At 46.1% G+C, this 17,918-nt stretch overlaps 1 protein-coding gene across 4 annotated transcripts in view; it reads left to right on the top strand.

The window, feature by feature from the left end:
* Positions 1-17,918, top strand: part of LOC116949695 (cytoplasmic phosphatidylinositol transfer protein 1-like) — a 189,222-nt gene that overhangs the window by 143,578 nt on the left and 27,726 nt on the right. For 2 of the 4 annotated variants that reach the window (XM_032967281.2, XM_032967283.2), the window contains exons 6-8: positions 1,470-1,565; positions 13,570-13,725; positions 16,589-16,655. In XM_032967281.2, the coding sequence (XP_032823172.1) occupies positions 1,470-1,565; positions 13,570-13,725; positions 16,589-16,655 (319 nt within the window). The remainder of the gene's footprint in view (positions 1-1,469; positions 1,566-13,569; positions 13,726-16,588; positions 16,656-17,918) is intronic. The other 2 variants (XM_032967282.2, XM_032967284.2) reach the window with 1 other exon arrangement.

Genomic DNA, 17,918 nt, shown 5'->3' with positions numbered 1-17,918 from the left:
TTCGATATGCAAATAATATCGTGACTGCTACACAGCGGCAAAGGGCCGCTGCCATGGTGTAATGGTCAGCACACTGTACTCGCACTCCAGAGGTCACGCAATTTGATTCGTTCTCCTGGCATGGCAGTTGAACCAATCACCGATGATGCCCCCTGTCTCCGGCAAACCAAAGGTGTAAATGTGCCCACTGCAATTGGTCGATCGGCAGATCACGGAGTAAAACGTCGGCGCTTTCACCTCCTCCCAAAATGTCTGGTCGGCGTGGAAGAGCAGGCCAATGTACCTTGTCGAGGGGATCCCTGGAGCTGCCTTTAGTGGAGGTCATTCCACCAGCAGTGGCTTGGAAATAACTTTCACGGGTTGAACCTTTACCTGTTTTTTTCTCGTACACAAAAGTGAACGCTCATGAGTTTGCCATGGTAACACATACTGACGATGCAGCCCTTTGGAGGCTAGAGTTGATGTATCACGCGAATGCTGTGAAACTCCCAAACCTGTTTACCACCTAGTAGGCTTTCGCGACCAATATTATCCATCATTAGACCTCCTTTGCCAGTACCAAGATGTAATAATAGGGTTTTTCCCGCCTTTTGGTGTCATCTGGTCGTGCACCAATTGGGTCGAGGCTCAAAAGAAAGCCGTCCCTTGGTGTGGACCAATCAGTTGCAAGGACAATGCATATATTATCGTAGTATGTTTTTTGTTTGCATTTTGACTGCAGGTATTGTGGTTAATGCAGACATGAATCCTTGTTAAAAAAAGTTTAAGTTTTGTTACCAGAAAAAAGGGGAAAAACCCTATTATTAAATATTATCCATGGTAGAGGTTTGTGGGTTAGATCGCGTAAATATCAATGCGTCGTTAAACCCGCCACCACCCGACAACAGCCACCTACTAAGGTTTGTCACGTAAACAAAACGTGCCGATTTCGTGCCTCAGAACACCGGTGTGTTGGAGAGTAAACCCACAGCATTTACAGTTCGAGTACGACGTTTCGCTGCTAATTACAACCAGCCTCGTCAGGCGACAGCCAGATTAGTGTAGAAACGCTCCGGATTCGATGTTAGACCTGCTTGGCTTGTGAGGTGGTAGTATAGCAAGTGCATTAAGTTGTCACCTCAACATTTGTCGTTTTTTCTCCGAGTACTGTGATGGCCATCCACATTCCAAATTTCATAAACCAAGACCCTCATGAATTACTCTTCAGATTCAGTGGGGCATTCCTTGATAAACAATGTGCATTATTGTTACGTTATTAATGTCATTGCCCGCCATCATCCTTTAAGTGCCTTTCAAGGAAACTTGCACTGCAAGCAAGAGACTTGCGCGTTTATGTGTGCGGGCGAGCCTCGAGGAGCAAACGTTGTATTGCGGTAATTCAACAAAACTTCTGTGTTTAGCAATTACCCCTCGTCCGAAAGCGGACAGCAAATGCCGCTGTGTTCATTTCCTCTCCCTTTTGTCCTTAGGTGTTCGACAGCGAGACAAATAACGTGGAGAGAGAAACTTGCAAGGTGGACATTGCGTACGATGAACTTCCGGAGCGCTACTACAAGGAATCTGAGGTGAGGTCTCATTGTCCAACAAGGTAAAGGTGTAGCCCCGAAATGTCTTGTTCACAACACTGCTGGTAGGGGGGTGGGGGGGGGAACATGGGCCTCCACCATGAACAGAGCTTCGGAGAACACCTCTTAGAGGGCTTTTTGCCTACTCTTCAACACTGGACAGACGTGTTTGTGAAGACTTGCAAGCGCCCCTCACTTTAGCCCACCACACGTAACCCGCCGATCGACGAACCGGCGTACAGAGAGGGGGGGGGGAGGGATTTACAAAACTTGCCTGCTTCAACCCGCCGAGCCAGGAAGATTGAGTCCAGTTGCTTACCATCAAAGTACGCGAGCAAGGTGCCGTCACTTCTTGACGTGTCGGCCAATCAAACAAAGAAACAATAAATATATCCTCGCGTTATATTTTGCCCGTTCCACGCCCGCGCTATGAACAACGCTGGCAACAAGGGACGATAAAAAAACAACAACTCCGTGAGAAACCGACAAGAAACCCCGCCGCTAACTTCTGCGAACCAAGCGCTTGCCCGTCGGCAGAAAAGGAGCGAGCGCTTATTGATTGTGACACGAGGATAGGCCTAGGACGAGCTTTCTCTCAGGGATCCGTCCTGCCAGGACGGGCTGCTTTCAGCAGTGCCTCGTTGGCCAATGTATACTCTGTCTGTTTTCCATTTACGGGTGACGTGGACAGGTGGTTGAACTGAACGTCCGGAATGAGAAGATCGCCTGTGATGCAGCTGAGCACTGTGACTGGCACCTCGTGGGAAAAAAAAGCCAAAACTGTGTGGATTCCCTTAAGTTCTGTGTGGCATTGTAGAGCTCTGGCAAAGTCGCTGCTCTGCCATTGCGTCCAATCAATCGAGCCGCCTGCAACACGACTCCTGAAACATGGGAAGCCCAAGGTGGACGTGAGTGTGTCACTCACTGACCCAAGTGAAAGCCGCAGGTCTTCCCCCTGATTGCTTTGCTGGTGGGCGATGGCTGCGATAAAGCGATATTTAATTGCATTATGAGACCTCCTTTTGCCAGTAACAAGATATAGGAATAGGTTTTACCCTTTTTAACTGGCACCAAAAAACTGACACCTTTATTCAAGGCATCATGTTTGCAATGACCACAACACAAGCAGTCAAAATGCAAACAAAAAAGACAACTCTGATAATAATATGCACTGTCCTTGAATTTGATTGGTCCACACCCAAGATGGCCTTTCTTAGAGCCAGTCTCCATTGGTGTTGGACCAGAAGACGCCAAAAGGCGTACAGCTCAAAAACAGCGCACTATCAGAGTATTGAGGGCTCAGGGTGAGCATTTACATCATGAGACCTCCTTTGCCAGTAACAAGATATAGGAATAGGTTTTACCCTTTTAACTGGTACAAAAACTGACACCTTTATTCAAGGCATCATGTTTGCAATAACCACAACACAAGCAGTCAAAATGCAAACAAAAAAGACAACTCTGATAATAATATGCACTGTCCTTGAATTTGATTGGTCCACACCCAAGACGGCTTTTCTTAGAGCCTAGTCTCCATTGGTGTTGGACCAGAAGACGCCAAAATGCGTACAGCTCAAAAACAGCGCACTATCAGAGTATTGAGGGCTCAGGGTGAGCATTTACATCATGAGACCTCCTTTGCCAGTAACAAGATATAGGAATAGGTTTTACCCTTTTAACTGGCACAAAAACTGACACCTTTATTCAAGGCATCATGTTTGCAATAACCACAACACAAGCAGTCAAAATGCAAACAAAAAAGACAACTCTGATAATAATATGCACTGTCCTTGAATTTGATTGGTCCACACCCAAGACGGCTTTTCTTAGAGCCTAGTCTCCATTGGTGTTGGACCAGAAGACGCCAAAATGCGTACAGCTCAAAAACAGCGCACTATCAGAGTATTGAGGGCTCAGGGTGAGCATTTACATCATGAGACCTCCTTTGCCAGTAACAAGATATAGGAATAGGTTTTACCCTTTTAACTGGCACAAAAACTGACACCTTTATTCAAGGCACCATGTTTGCAATAACCACAACACAAGCAGTCAAAATGCAAACAAAAAAGACAACTCTGATAATAATATGCACTGTCCTTGAATTTGATTGGTCCACACCCGAGACAGCTTTTCTTAGAGCCTAGTCTCCAATGGAGACCAATAAAATTCCTATATTCCGATATTGAATTGCTTCGTATGTCATTGGTACCGGATTGCCAAATGAATTGGAGATAATGTTCGTTTGGGTTTTCGCCATAGCATTCATTTACGTCAATTTTATTTTATCATTTATTTATCAAACAAAGGCTCAATGGGATTCTGGAGATTTTAAGCCAAATCCTTTTTAAGTATTTAGGATTATGGGTGAATACTACACTTTCTATTGAAAATACGCACCTTCACATTGCTGAATTTATCAACCCACACATGGATTGGTCAACCGGCCACGCTTGTTCTCTCATCTTTTCATCATTATTATTTCCACACAAATGGCTGCCACAAACACGTGATATATATGTACATTTTTTTTTTTTACCAGGTAAAGCCCACCGAGCTCTGTTTCAGAAGCGACATGGCCACAAATGATAGCTCAACGAAGTATCTTGTCATGTGAAAACGGATGGCATCCAAATACTCTAAACGCATGTTTCTAAGTGTGGAGAAAAAACCAGAGGACTCAGTGAAAAAGAAACACACGACCACGGGGAGAACACGCAAATTCCAAATATACAGGTATCAGGGTCTGGATCGAACCCACGACCTCTTGTATATATACCAGGCAAGGTAGTTAATTAGTATCTCGCCACCATGGCACCCTGTACGTTGAATCCAAAGAAAACAAATTATGCCTTGTGGATCGCAGTGGGAGGTGATTTTTTTTTTCACCAGAGTTATGTTAACATTTTAAATACATTTTTTTTGTCATGGCTAAAAATAAGGCAATGCCAATTATGAGCATTTTTGCATTCATGAGAGCTCACCTCTGTAGACGCGGGTTGCGGAGTTTGAAACTAACTAAATTCTGCTTTCCGAGCTGCATGGCGACTGAAGCGTGATGCTCCGGGCTGTCCTGCACCAAGGGCACGAAGTCGCCCTGTCTAATCCACTTGCCGAATTTAAAGATCCCACACCTTAAACCTTCCACATCCCTCTTTCGCGAAAGTGGCCTTTTGTGCGGTAATGTGCCGGCAAAATTGTTAACTGCGCATGACAGTGTTTGCTCGAGTGACAAAATGAACTTCGTCCATTAAACTGGCCGTCTATGAAATACAATTTATATGCATGCATGTTGAACGTCTTTCACACCATACGTAGCCAACCATGTTAATCAGAGATGCAGAATCCGAAACGAATGGAATCTTTGGTGTTGGTGAGTGTACTAACTTCTGTTGACATTTTGAATTTGCAAGAGAATTATTTAATCTGCCGCAGATACATAGACATTTTAATAGAAAAATAATGAATCTCAAGTATCGCCAGTGGCTTTGCTATTCATGGGTACACCACAGCTAGTCGATGGTCAGGTCACATTTCTTTGAGTAAAGTGTGGGTACTCCCACCTCTTGAAAGACATCTGGCCAGCATGGAACAGAAGGACGAATACCCTCGAGAGGAATTATTTTTGAGCTCCTCCAGTGGAGACCCTTCCGTCAGCAGTGGCGCGAAGAATAAATTGCAGGGCTGCACCTTTGCCACGTTTATGATCCATTCATGATTTCATAAGCGAACCCGAACCCAAGGGGAATACGCATCGAGAGCATTTATCACGATAAAAGTGGTTGAATGTATCAAAGCAAAAGAATAACCACCTCTCATCCGAGGGAGGGGTGCCATGGGGGTGAGGTGTTAACTTTGTCGCCTGGTAAACAGGAGGTCGTGGGTTCGATCCCGACCCTGATGCCCGCTGTATATTTGGAGTTTGCGTGTGCTCCTCGTGGTTGCGTGGATTTTGATCCGGGTCCTCCGTTTTTTTTTCCCTCCACATTTAGGTTCAACGTGCGTTCAGAGTATTTGTCTGCAATAAATGCCCACGTGTTAAACCGCTTTCTTAAGCTATCATTTGTGGCCAGGTCACTTCCGAAAAAGAGCTATATAGCGTCGTGGTTCTTACCTGGCATATTTATAAAAAGTTTAACACGTAGGTTTTTGCGACCAATATCGATAATGCAGATTTTTTTTTGGGTTAGATCCCGTAAATGTATAAATGTGTCGTTAAACCCGCCACCACCCGACACAGCCAATCAGTAAGGTTTGATTGTAAATATTGTGGTTTGGCTCTCCAGCACACCGGCGTGCTGTACGAGTAAGGAATTGGCAAGTTCTGTTTACGTGACAAACTTTACTAGTTGGCTGTGTCGGGTGGTGGCGGGTTTAGCAGCACATTTATATTTTTATCCGATCTAACCCAAAAAACCTGTATTATGGATATATCAAAATATTGGTCAATTTCATGGGAATGTGGAAATTCTATCACTGGCTCAGCACTGCCAGTGGAGATGAGCGCAATCACGATGGGCATTTGAAACAGAGAGACACCGACTCGGTTGGTTATCTGCTTTAGAGGACCCGCACAACACCTGAAGTACACTTTCAAACTTTCCGAATAATGGATCAAAATCGAATGTCGATGAGTGACCTGTTCAGGAAAATCCACCGCTGGGCAAAGCCCCCACCCCCTTATATATTTTTTTTATCAATTCTTTAGATGCTCCCATCCAGCAGTTGCCTCTCGAACTCCATGATGTAATCTCAACTACTGACTTCCATTCCGCTGCCTTCTTCTGCTTCTCTTCGCCCCCCTCCCCTCCTCCTCTGTCGGTCTCCACTCACGGAGTGCATTCTGCTCTCAGAATCCTGTCTCTCTGCTCTCTCGGTCTCCACTCACGGAGTGCATTCTGCTCTCAGAATCCTGTCTCTGTCCTCTCTCGGTCTCCACTCACGGAGTGAATTCTGTCTCTCAGAACTCTGTCTCTGTCCTCTCTCTGTCTCCACACACGGAGTGGATTCTGTCTCTCAGAACTCTGTCTCTGTCCTCTCTCGGTCTCCACTCACGGAGTAGATTCTGTCTCTCAGAATCCTGTCTCTGTCCTACCTCTGTCTCCACTCACGGAGTGGGTTCTGTCTCTCAGCTCTCTGTCTCTGTCATACCTCGGTCTCCACTCACGGAGTGGATTCTGTCTCTCAGAACTCTGTCTCTGTCCTACCTCTGTCTCCACTCACGGAGTGGATTCTGTCTCTCAGAACTCTGTCTCTGTCCTCCCTCTGTCTCCACTCACGGAGTGGGTTCTGTCTCTCAGCTCTCTGTCTCTGTCCTACCTCGGTCTCCACTCACGGAGTGGATTCTGTCTCTCAGAACTCTGTCTCTGTCCTACCTCTGTCTCCACTCACGGAGTGGATTCTGTCTCTCAGAACTCTGTCTCTGTCCTCCCTCTGTCTCCACTCACGGAGTGGATTCTGTCTCTCAGAACTCTGTCTCTGTCCTCCTTCTGTCTCCACTCACGGAGTGGATTCTGTCTCTCAGAACTCTGTCTCTGTCCTACCTCGGTCTCCACTCACGGAGTGGATTCTGTCTCTCAGAACTCTGTCTCTGTCCTACCTCGGTCTCCACTCACGGAGTGGATTCTGTCTCTCAGAACTCTGTCTCTGTCCTACCTCGGTCTCCACTCACGGAGTGGATTCTGTCTCTCAGAACTCTGTCTCTGTCCTACCTCGGTCTCCACTCACGGAGTGGATTCTGTCTCTCAGAACTCTGTCTCTGTCCTACCTCGGTCTCCACTCACGGAGTAGATTCTGTCTCTCAGAACTCTGTCTCTGTCCTCTCTCTGTCTCCACTCACGGAGTGGATTCTGTCTCTCAGAACTCTGTCTCTGTTCTACCTCGGTCTCCACTCACGGAGTGGATTCTGTCTCTCAGAACTCTGTCTCTGTCCTACCTCGGTCTCCACTCACGGAGTGGATTCTGTCTCTCAGCTCTCGTCCGCTGTGCTCACGACGCGTGCTGCCCATTGCCACTCGATTTATTTTCCTTCAACAACAGCACCATCGGTGACCCCAGTTCGTTTCACTGTTTATTAATTCTTTAACCCATCTCTCTTACTCCTGAAAAAAATGCAACAAGTGCCCCGGTGTATTATTGGCCACGTGTGTGCAGAGTGCCACGGTGGTGAGATGTTATCTCCCTCACCTGGTGTGCAGGAGATCGTAGTTTCGATCCTGACCCTGATGCATGCTGTATACTTGGAGTTTACGTGTCTGTCTTCCTGTGGTCACGTGTATTTTTCTCCGGGTCCTCGGGTTTTTCCCTCCACATTTAAAAACACGCGTTTAGAGTATTTGCCTGCTGTAAATATCCACATAGGCCACTTCTTTGAGCTAGCATTTGTGGCCAGGTTGCTTCTGAAAAAAATCTACATAGCTCAGTGGACCTTACCTGGTAATATACTAATAATTAAAATAGAAATAGTGTACTCTACTTAGACAGCTGGAAGAAACGTCACTACATCGCCATGTACTTCTACCTTCCTACAATCATAGCTTCATTTTGCAAAAAACGAGCAGCCGTTGGAGGGTTCCCTTTCAAGCTCAGCCTCTTATTTCGGAGTAATTATTCAATGTCACGAAAGTAATGAAACGTAATGGGATATTTAGTCTCGACAAAAAATAATGTAATCTGATTAACTTGATACTTTTTGAAATTGCTTTTTTGTTAAAATAAATGTAGAGCATATTATGCCGGGGGTGGAGTGGTAGTGCAGCGTTCTAGTGCACTGCATTGTGAATCCAACAAACCTGAGTTTAATTCCCAGACAAAGCTAACATCAGTCGTGAGTGATATCTGCACCAATTCTGGGATTTCCCCCCATCTTCTGCCTTCAACCCACACTCCCGGCGTGGCGAAGTATAGTGAAACAATCCCAAGGATTGGCATGCCATAGGGAGGGCCTTCATCCAGCAGTGGATTGCCCGGGGCTGTCAATGTACCATTATCATGATTACATTACGTTGATCTTACTTCTGAAACAGCATCACTGCAATATAAGATCACGTGGCAATCTATCTTGTGGATTGCGGGCGAATCATTAAATAAATAAACAGGGGTGCTGTATCATCATCGCCGTCATCATGAGCCATTTCATCCACTTCTGGATGAAGGCCTGCCCCAAGTTATCATCTCTCACGATCCTGCAAAGTGATAATTATGATAATAATATGAACCCACCACGCACGTGCATACGAGCCCTCTCAGTATCCTAGCCAGAAGTTAAATAACATTCAATTCCATCCACTGGCAGATCCTTTGTTAAATGCTCTTCTTCGTGCAGTCGTAGGATGCTTTATGTCTGTGTAACGGTTAGCAAGCTGGATCATTGCAGACCTAAGCACAAGGCATTGCAGGGCTGCACCTTTGCGTCTTACCCGTGTGGCGTTGAAATATATGACCCCACGTCCATTCCCATCGGCTGCACTCACTTTAACCCGAGGTGCCGAGTGTCTCCAAAATCCGATTACCGCTTGAAAGCGCAGTAACGTAATGGGATTACTAACGCCAGCCCACTTCTCAGCGTCTGGTGACGGTGACCCGTTGCCTGCAACGTATTTACGCCCCAGCGCTGAATACCAATTGCTTCGCCAGGCCTCCCTCGTTACGTAAAAGGCGTGGGGTACATCGCCGAGGTAACCGGGGTAATATTTTCTTCTCTCGTTTTTTTTGCCAACAGCTTTTTAGGAGGGAGTCGCACAAGAGGGCCCAATTACGGTCGGCGTCTAAAAATAGTGTGCCGAGAAAACTGTTTTCCAGCGAGTGTCAAAGAGCGGTGGCGCGTCTTTTTTTTTTACATTGTTGTTGCTGCAAAAAAAAGGCTTTTGGGCAGGCATAGTCTGTATCCGTGATGCCGCGATCGTTTCGTGGCGTTACCAGAGTCTTTTTCGTTACAATATATATCATTTCTTTCCCGACCCCCCTTAGTGGAAAAAATCAATAAGCGAACAGAAAAAAGTCACTGGCCCTAATTCTCGCGTAATTAAACCCTGCCCGGAGTAGGGCGCCCGATGCTGTAATAATCGCGGCGCGAGCCAGTGATCCGGAAACGAGCTGCTGGCAGCAAAAATTCGCGACAGAAAAATACTGAATGGAAAACTGCGGTCGATCGTTGGCTCCTTTGACCGTTTTGGTTTTAAAAATATTTTATTTCAGCAAGAAGTACATTTTTTCATATGAATTTGACGTTGTTGCATAACATAATGTACGTAGTTTATGTTTTAGGTTTTTTTTAATACTGCATGAATCGTAGTAGGGTTTTTAGAGGAATATTTTAGACCCTTTTAGAATTCCGCGAACGAAGGTAGGAGGGAGGACGTGCCGCTTGCGAAGGTGTTCGTGGTCGTGCTGTACAGTGCTCCGATGCGTTTTTGGGTTGTACTGCTGTGTGGCTGTTTGGCACTACGTCCGACATTTCGCCTCACTACAGTAAGTGATCGAAGAAGAAATTGAGCAGCTCAATACAGCTTCGAGCACGTGGAACGAAACGTCAGACATCGTGCCGGACAACGAGCGGTACAACGCGAATACACAGCCAGGAGCCACAAAGGAATCCTTTATTTTCAACGAAGGGGGCAAAGGTTTTTATAATCATACTTATTTTCTTTTATTACACTGGAGTAATCCGACCAGGCACGGTCGAAATGGTAAAATAACACACCGCGTTTACCGAAAGAAAACGCATACTGACGCCGAAACTTAATGCAGTCACACCATCACCCCGCACAGAAATCCGATTTCATGAAGACGTTCATACATCGGGCTACGAAAGTGTCAGATGGCGATAGTCTGAGAAGTTAAATTAAACATGTTAAAGCAGTGCTGCAATTGAATGGTTACAATGATGCACAAATCAACAGGGCATTAAATGCCAAAACCAAATCCAATTGCACGACCATTGAAACTGGCCAAGTGATTAAAACTATTAAATACCGTGCACTGTGGGAGTAACTGATAAACTGGCCAGATGTTTGGAAAAAAACAAACATCCGAGTCATATTTGGCATGGTACATAAAATACAGAAATGTCTATCTTGTACAAAAGATGTATTGCCGAAGCTATCAACAAAAGGTGTGTACCGGATTAATTGCACTTTTGGCAAATGCTATGTTGGGCAAACAGGACAGATGATCAGCACGAGACTAAAAGAACAAAAAAATATTAAACACTCCCAAATGCAACTGTCAGCAGTGGCAGAACACGCGTGCCAACAAGGACACTCAATTGATTTTGATAATGTTGAAGTGCTGTGAAAAACTAGTTACTACTGGCCAAAATTAATTAGAGAATCTATCGAAATTTGGAGAATTTAAAATAATTTTAACCGTTCAGATAACTACAGACTTAGTGCTGCGTAGAAGCAAATCATCAAATAATACATTGTTTAAATACATGCCTATACAGGATTACCGTTGGTAGGTTGTTTTAGTACAAATGATCGACGGGACAAATCTTGACTTAAAGCTTTCGTGACTGTAGGAATTAATATTCTTGGGTCTTTCGGTAAAGTCACATATATAGGTTCAAAGAAAATTTAAAAAAACTACGATGTTTCGATTACAACACAAGTAGTTACATTGGGGAAACTAAGCGACATGTCTCGGATCAGGTTCGTGGACATAAGGCAGATCTAAAACACAGTAGGAACAATACCTCAGCCATGGTTGATCATTGTTTTAATGCGGTGGGCTCACACGAAATTGATTTCTCTAAGACGAAGGTACTTTGCAAGCCCAATGGCTATCAACAAAGATTCGTTCATGAAGCCATCCATATATATACGTAGACACAGACACAATTTCAACCGAGAAGATGGGTACAAACTGAGCAATCATTGGAAGTACATTATCAACCAGTTGAAGTCATAATTGGCTATGATGTTCCCATCCTACCACCTTCCGATGTTAGTTGTGCTTTACGCCCATTTCAAACTTGCACTTTTAAAGTCACTTCGACCCCTTGGTTGCAGCTCTGCGATCTACCATAAACATGCTAATCTCTCTTTAACATGCTAATTTTCACCTGGCAACCCTTTGATTGGTGGAAAACCAACCACCGTCGGGTTGGCTGCCCACCACTTACATTATCATTGGCTGCTGACATTTGGGCTACGCCCATTTCAAACCCCTTATAAACAGTTTGCCTTGGAAGCTAACCCCTCTTTTCCTGAAGACGACCGCTTGTGTTGCGATAGAAACGTCGTAGTTTTTTTGTTATTTTTTGTTATTTTCTTTGAACCTACCTGCGTGACTTTACCAAAAAACCCAAGAATATAATTGACATGATGTACAAAAACAATGGGCTTGCATAATGATTATACATAATGTACGTTGACTACCATATAAATAACTCAAACGGCAATAGATCTCATAGTGCATTCATTAATCCCCCCCCCCACCACTTTGCCCAAGAACAGTACACAAGTCTTGTCATCATCATATCTACCCCTCTATATAAGGAATGAAACAGGTGGACTTTTCCACGAATCTGGCTGTCGCCTGATGAAGCTAGTTGTAATTACTGGCGAAACGTTGTACTCAGATTGTAAATGTGGCTTTGCTCTTCAACACACTGTTGTGCTGTACTAGTAACGAATTGTCACGTTCTCTTAACATGACAAACCTTTCTAATTGGCTGTGTCGAGTGGTGGCGGGTTTAACGACATTTATATTTTTACGCGATTTAACCCAAAGAAACCCTGGATTAAGTATTATGGATATAAAGCTCTTGTTCAAGATGTCCAATAGCTATAAATAGCATGTGTGTAATTCGTGTGCATGCTCGTACGGAGCCCCTCCCAGCAGAGGCGAAGTCATCCATAATGGACAACCCGAGTACTCTAGGTAATGAAAAATACATGACGATCTGTTGAATGACTTAAAATGTCACCACCTGGGGCCAACAATGGTTCTATTGTTCTATCTCTGAAGTCTCTTAAAACCCACCAATTCCAATAAAACATTTCGACTCATCCAAGATCTATGGTCAATAAATCAATTTCACTGTCCCGTAATTTTCCCACCACATTCGTCTTGTTCAGCTCATTGCTGTACTTGTACATTTATTAACTAATTGTAGAGATCTGTGCGGTTCCTTTTGTGTGGTACAAAGTGAATTGTTATAAATCATTTCTACGAAAGGCATTACATCCAATTATCTGGAATAACGTTGTACACATTTCCTTACTGCACACATAGAGTAATTAAAATCTGTAAATGGCAAGCAAACCCATCACCATGACAGAAAAATCAGTTCGGGCTGAAGCACCAAGTTTCAAACAACACCAGAAACATGCTTGTTGGTGGTTTATTCAAAACTCATCAACAGTTCCTGAATAACTGCATGTTAGCCAATGCTGCCTAGAGTTGGTCGCAACTGCTCAAACATTTACTTCATGACCTAAGACAAGAGGACCACAATGCAGTTCTTCAGGAACTGTCGATGTTCTTTGCACAACGCACGAAGGCCCCAGCGCTTTTTCTATCCATTGAGTCACGTGAAATCTGGTTCCCTGCGGCTGCACTCCATCGGTTTTCAAACCTCGACGTACAGGGCGAGACCCTTCGGTTAGAACAGCAGCTTACCGCCATGATCGTGATATCAAATCCAACCGCTCGTTCGTTTGGTAGTGGCGCCGTTCATACGGCGCAAGGCCATCGCGAAACGCGCCCTGTTTCACGGACGGATGCGGTCTGCAGGAGTTTCCTAGCAGGGAAACGATGCTGCTCCTCCGTTGTTTTCCCACTCGAGTACACGAATGGAATGCGATGACCTCAAAATCACGAAGTGATCGTGCGGCTTGAACCATCTGCCAAACAGCGCCACTCTGCCGGATCACGAGCGCGGCTAGAATTCTCCCTCTTCCGAGCGGCGATCGAAGGGCTGAGTTGAATGACCCCCACCTCCCCCCCCCACTGCGCTCCCCCCTCCCTCCCCTACCGGTGTGCACGCGTCCCACACCCACAGGATGTGAGGCAGTTCAAGTCTCTGAAGACGGGACGGGGCCCCCTGGCCGAGGGCTGGAGGGACACACTGGGGCCCATCATGTGCTCCTACAAGCTCGTCACCGTCAAGTTCGAGGTGTGGGGCCTGCAGACGCGCGTGGAGCAGTTCGTGCACAAGGTGAGAAATCCCCCGCTGCTCCGTAACACGCGTGGTGTGCACGTGGTGCGCAACGTGTGTGTCAGTCAACCCAGCGGGCTTCCGACACTTCACCTGGCTTCATTAGACTTCCTTTGCCAATACCAAAATATTATAATAGGGTTTTTCCCCTTTTTTCTGGAAACCAAACTGAAGCCCTTTTTTACGAGGAATCATGTGTGCATTAACCACAATGCTTGTGGTCAAAATGCAAACAAAAAAAACACACTCTGTTAATATATGCATTGTCCTTGAAACTTATTGGTCCACACCAGAGACGGCTTTCTTTTGAGCCTCGTCTCAATTGGAGCTAGACCAGAGGACGCCAAAAGACGTACAGCTCAAAGACAATGCACTAACAAAGTAATGAGGGCTCGGGGTAAGCATCTAGAGTGAGGGAAAAAAAGTATTTGATCCCCTGCTGATTTTGTACGTTTGCCCACTGACAAAGAAATGATCGGTCTATAATTTTAATGGTAGGTTTATTTGAACAGTGAGAGACAACAAAATCCAGAAAAACGCATGTCAAAAATGTTATAAATTGATTTGCATTTTAATGAGGGAAATAAGTATTTGACCCCTCTGCAAAACATGGTTTAGTACTTGGTGGCAAAAGCCTTGTGGGCAATCACAGAGGTCAGACGTTTCTTGTAGTTGGCCACCAGGTTTGCACACATCTCAGGAGGGATTTTGTCCCAATCCTCTTTGCAGATCTTCTCCAAGTCATTAAGGTTTCGAGGCTGACGTTTGGCAACTCGAACCTTCAGCTCCCTCCACAGATTTTCTATGGGATTAAGGTCTGGAGACTGGCCAGGCCACTCCAGGACCTTGATGTGCTTCTTCTTGAGCCACTCCTTTGTTGCCTTGGCCGTGTGTTTTGGGTCATTGTCATGCTGGAATACCCATCCACGACCCATTTTCAATGCCCTGGCTGAGGGAAGGAGGTTCTCACCCAAGATTTGAGGGTACATAGCCCCGTCCATCGTCCCTTTGATGCGGTGAAGTTGTCCTGTTCCCTTAGCAGAAAAACACCCCCAAAGCATAATGTTTCCACCTCCATGTTTGACGGTGGGGATGGTGTTCTTGGGGTCATAGGCAGCATTCCTCCTCCTCCAAACACGGCGAGTTGAGTTGATGCCAAAGAGCTCCATTTTGGTCTCATCTGACCACAACACTTTCACCCAGTTGTCCTCTGAATCATTCAGATGTTCATTGGCAAACTTCAGACGGGCATGTATATGTACTTTCTTGAGCAGGGGGACCTTGCGGGCGCTGCAGGATTTCAGTCCTTCATGGCATAGCGTGTTACCAATTGTTTTCTTGGTGACTATGGTCCCAGCTGCCTTGAGATCATTGACAAGATCCTCCCGTGTAGTTCTGGGCTCATTCCTCACCGTTCTCATGATCATTGCAACTCCACGAGGTGAGATCTTGCATGGAGCCCCAGGCCGAGGGAGATTGAAAGTTATTTTGTGTTTCTTCCATTTGCGAATAATCGCATCAACTGTTGTCACCTTCTCGCCAAGCTGCTTGGCAATGGTCTTGTAGCCCATTCCAGCCTTGTGTAGGTCTACAATCTTGTCCCTGACATCCTTGGAGAGCTCTTTTGTCTTGGCCATGGTGTAGAGTTTGGAATCTGATTGATTGATTGCTTCTGTGGACAGGTGTCTTTCATACAGGTAACAAGCTGAGATTAGGAGCACTCCCGTTAAGAGTGTGCTCCTAATCTCAGCTCGTTACCTGTATAAAAGACACCTGGGAGCCAGAAATCTTTCTGATTGAGAGGGGGTCAAATACTTATTTCCCTCATTAAAATGCAAATCAATTTATAACATTTTTGACATGCGTTTTTCTGGATTTTTTTGTTGTTATTCTGCCTCTCACTGTTCAAATACTCCTACCATTAAAATTATAGACTGATCATTTTTTTGTCAGTGGGCAAACATACAAAATCAGCAGGGGATCAAATACTTTTTTCCCTAACTGTACATCATTAGACCTCCGTTGCCAGTACCAAAATATAAGAATAGTGTTTTTCCCCTTTTTTTCAGTTCTGTTGCCAGAAAAAGGGGAAAACCCCTATGATGGTACATAGCCTGGTGACATTCCCGCCACTTAGTGGCAAATGGCCGTTGTTTTTGTGTTTTTGTGGGAGCAGTGGCTCAGTGGTTAGTGCACTGCGCTACGAACCCAGCCACCCAGGAATCGATTCCCGCTTACGATCAACATCAATGCCGAATATCTGAACCTTGTCCTGGGCGTCCCCTAGGTCGACTCAGCCTCAAATGAGTAACTGGTATGGTGTGTAAACATTGCCACTAGGGAGGCAACGGTGGCTCAGCACGAGGCTGGCCACCCACCCCCTCGTGCGCCATGCTGGCTAACAGCACTTGCCCCAACAGTCACTTAAGGCTATATGGGGGGTTTTGTCTTTGGTGTCCCGCGTGTGGAGCGGTAGCGTAGTAGTTAGTGTGCCGCACTACGTACACGGCGAACTGGGTTCAATTCCCACTCACGGCAACGACCGGTGACGATTATCTGAACCGGGACCTTCCCTGGGTCGACTGAGCCTCAAATGAGAACCTGGTGCAGTGTGTAAAATCATCACCACTGGGGAGTCAATGATAGCCGGGCGTGTTGCTGGCCACCCACCCCCTCGTGTGCCATTCCGGCCTTCATATGTGTTCCCTAACAGCACTTTGCCCCAACAGTCTGTTCAGGCTACACCTGTGGCGGTGGGGGGGGGGGGTGGGGGGCAATCTTTGCTTTTGGTGCTGTGCCGCGTACTGACGCGCAGCGTGCGTGCGTGCTCACAACGCGTGCTGGTGTGTGTGCGCCCCGCAAGCAGGTGGTGCGGGATGTGCTGATGGTGGGGCACAGGCAGGCGTTTGCCTGGATCGACGAGTGGTACGGTGAGTCCCCTGAGCCTCGGATTCGCGACGCCCCCCCCTCCCCCCCCCCCACCCCCGCGGGAGACGTTCAACGAAGAATTCAACGTTCGTGACCCAAGACGGAGGAGGTCTTCAGCGCTTGCCAATGGCGGAACGCGGAGCCCCGGGTCTGGGCTTCCCAGCGTTGAGCTTTCCTTCGGTAAAAGCGTCTCGGCACGAGCTAGCGATGGCGTTTTCGATTCCCGGGGGTAGCCCGCAGCGGTGTGGCCCGTCGCGGACGTCCGCCCTTGGATTGCAAGTGGCTGAGGAAACGCACGAGATAATTTGAACACGTGATGTTATTGTTTACTCCCGCATTGATAATAGTGCGGGGCTGAGCGGGGCGCTGCCCGGGCGATTTAGCGAGAAGGTTATAGGTTTAAGACGTAGTAGGCTTTTGCGACAAATATTATTCATTATGAATGTTTTTGGGGTTAGATCGCGTAAGTATAAATGTGTCGTAACCCTCCACCACCCGACACGGCCAGTAAGATTTATCACGTAAACATCAGCCCACCGGTGTGTTGGAGAGTAAATCCACAACATTTACAATTTGAATACGACGTTTCGCTGGTAATTATAATAATAATAACTGGATAGAAGCCAAATCAGTTCACGTGCAGGTGCGAGGTGGACGAGCACATCACAGGATAATGAGAGGTGGTGGTGGTGCCTTGGCAAGGCCTTCTTCCAGCAGTCGTTGATAGGGATAATTGCAACTCACTACTCTATGGGATGTCTAGCAAAAAAATTGTTTTACCAAGCTGCTGCGTGTACAACATTCGACCGTGTCCGTCCAGTCTCCACCGAGCTGCATTGGCTTCCGGTTGCCAAACGAATACATTATGAGGTCGCACTCATTACACACGGAGTGCTTGGCCACAAATGAACCACAGTGCCTTGCTTGTCTGGTCACGAAGAAAAAAAATCATCGCACCAACTCTGGTCATCCTCGCAGTGGCTTTTGACGAGCTATCGAACGAAGAGGGTCACTGCATTGTGCGCTTTCAGGTGCGCTTTTGCGGACGTCTGGAACGCCCTTCCGTATCATGTTAGGAAGCCACTGAAGCTGTGCACTTTTAAATCATCTAGATTGAAAACTAATTTCTTTAGAACTGCTTTTCATATTTACTTTGTTGTCATTCCCGCACACCTCTGAAGAACAGTGGTTGGCTATGTATGTTGCGAAAAAAGCCCAACACACATACATACATGATGATGACCTACAACCAGGAGACGGGCCGA

Source organism: Petromyzon marinus, chromosome 37 (genome assembly GCF_048934315.1).
Source record: "Petromyzon marinus isolate PM22_M1 ecotype Great Lakes invasive population chromosome 37, UKy_Petmar_22M1.pri1.0, whole genome shotgun sequence".
Classification (NCBI taxonomy): Eukaryota; Metazoa; Chordata; class Hyperoartia; order Petromyzontiformes; family Petromyzontidae; genus Petromyzon; species Petromyzon marinus.
This window is presented reverse-complemented; position numbering and strand designations above follow the sequence as displayed.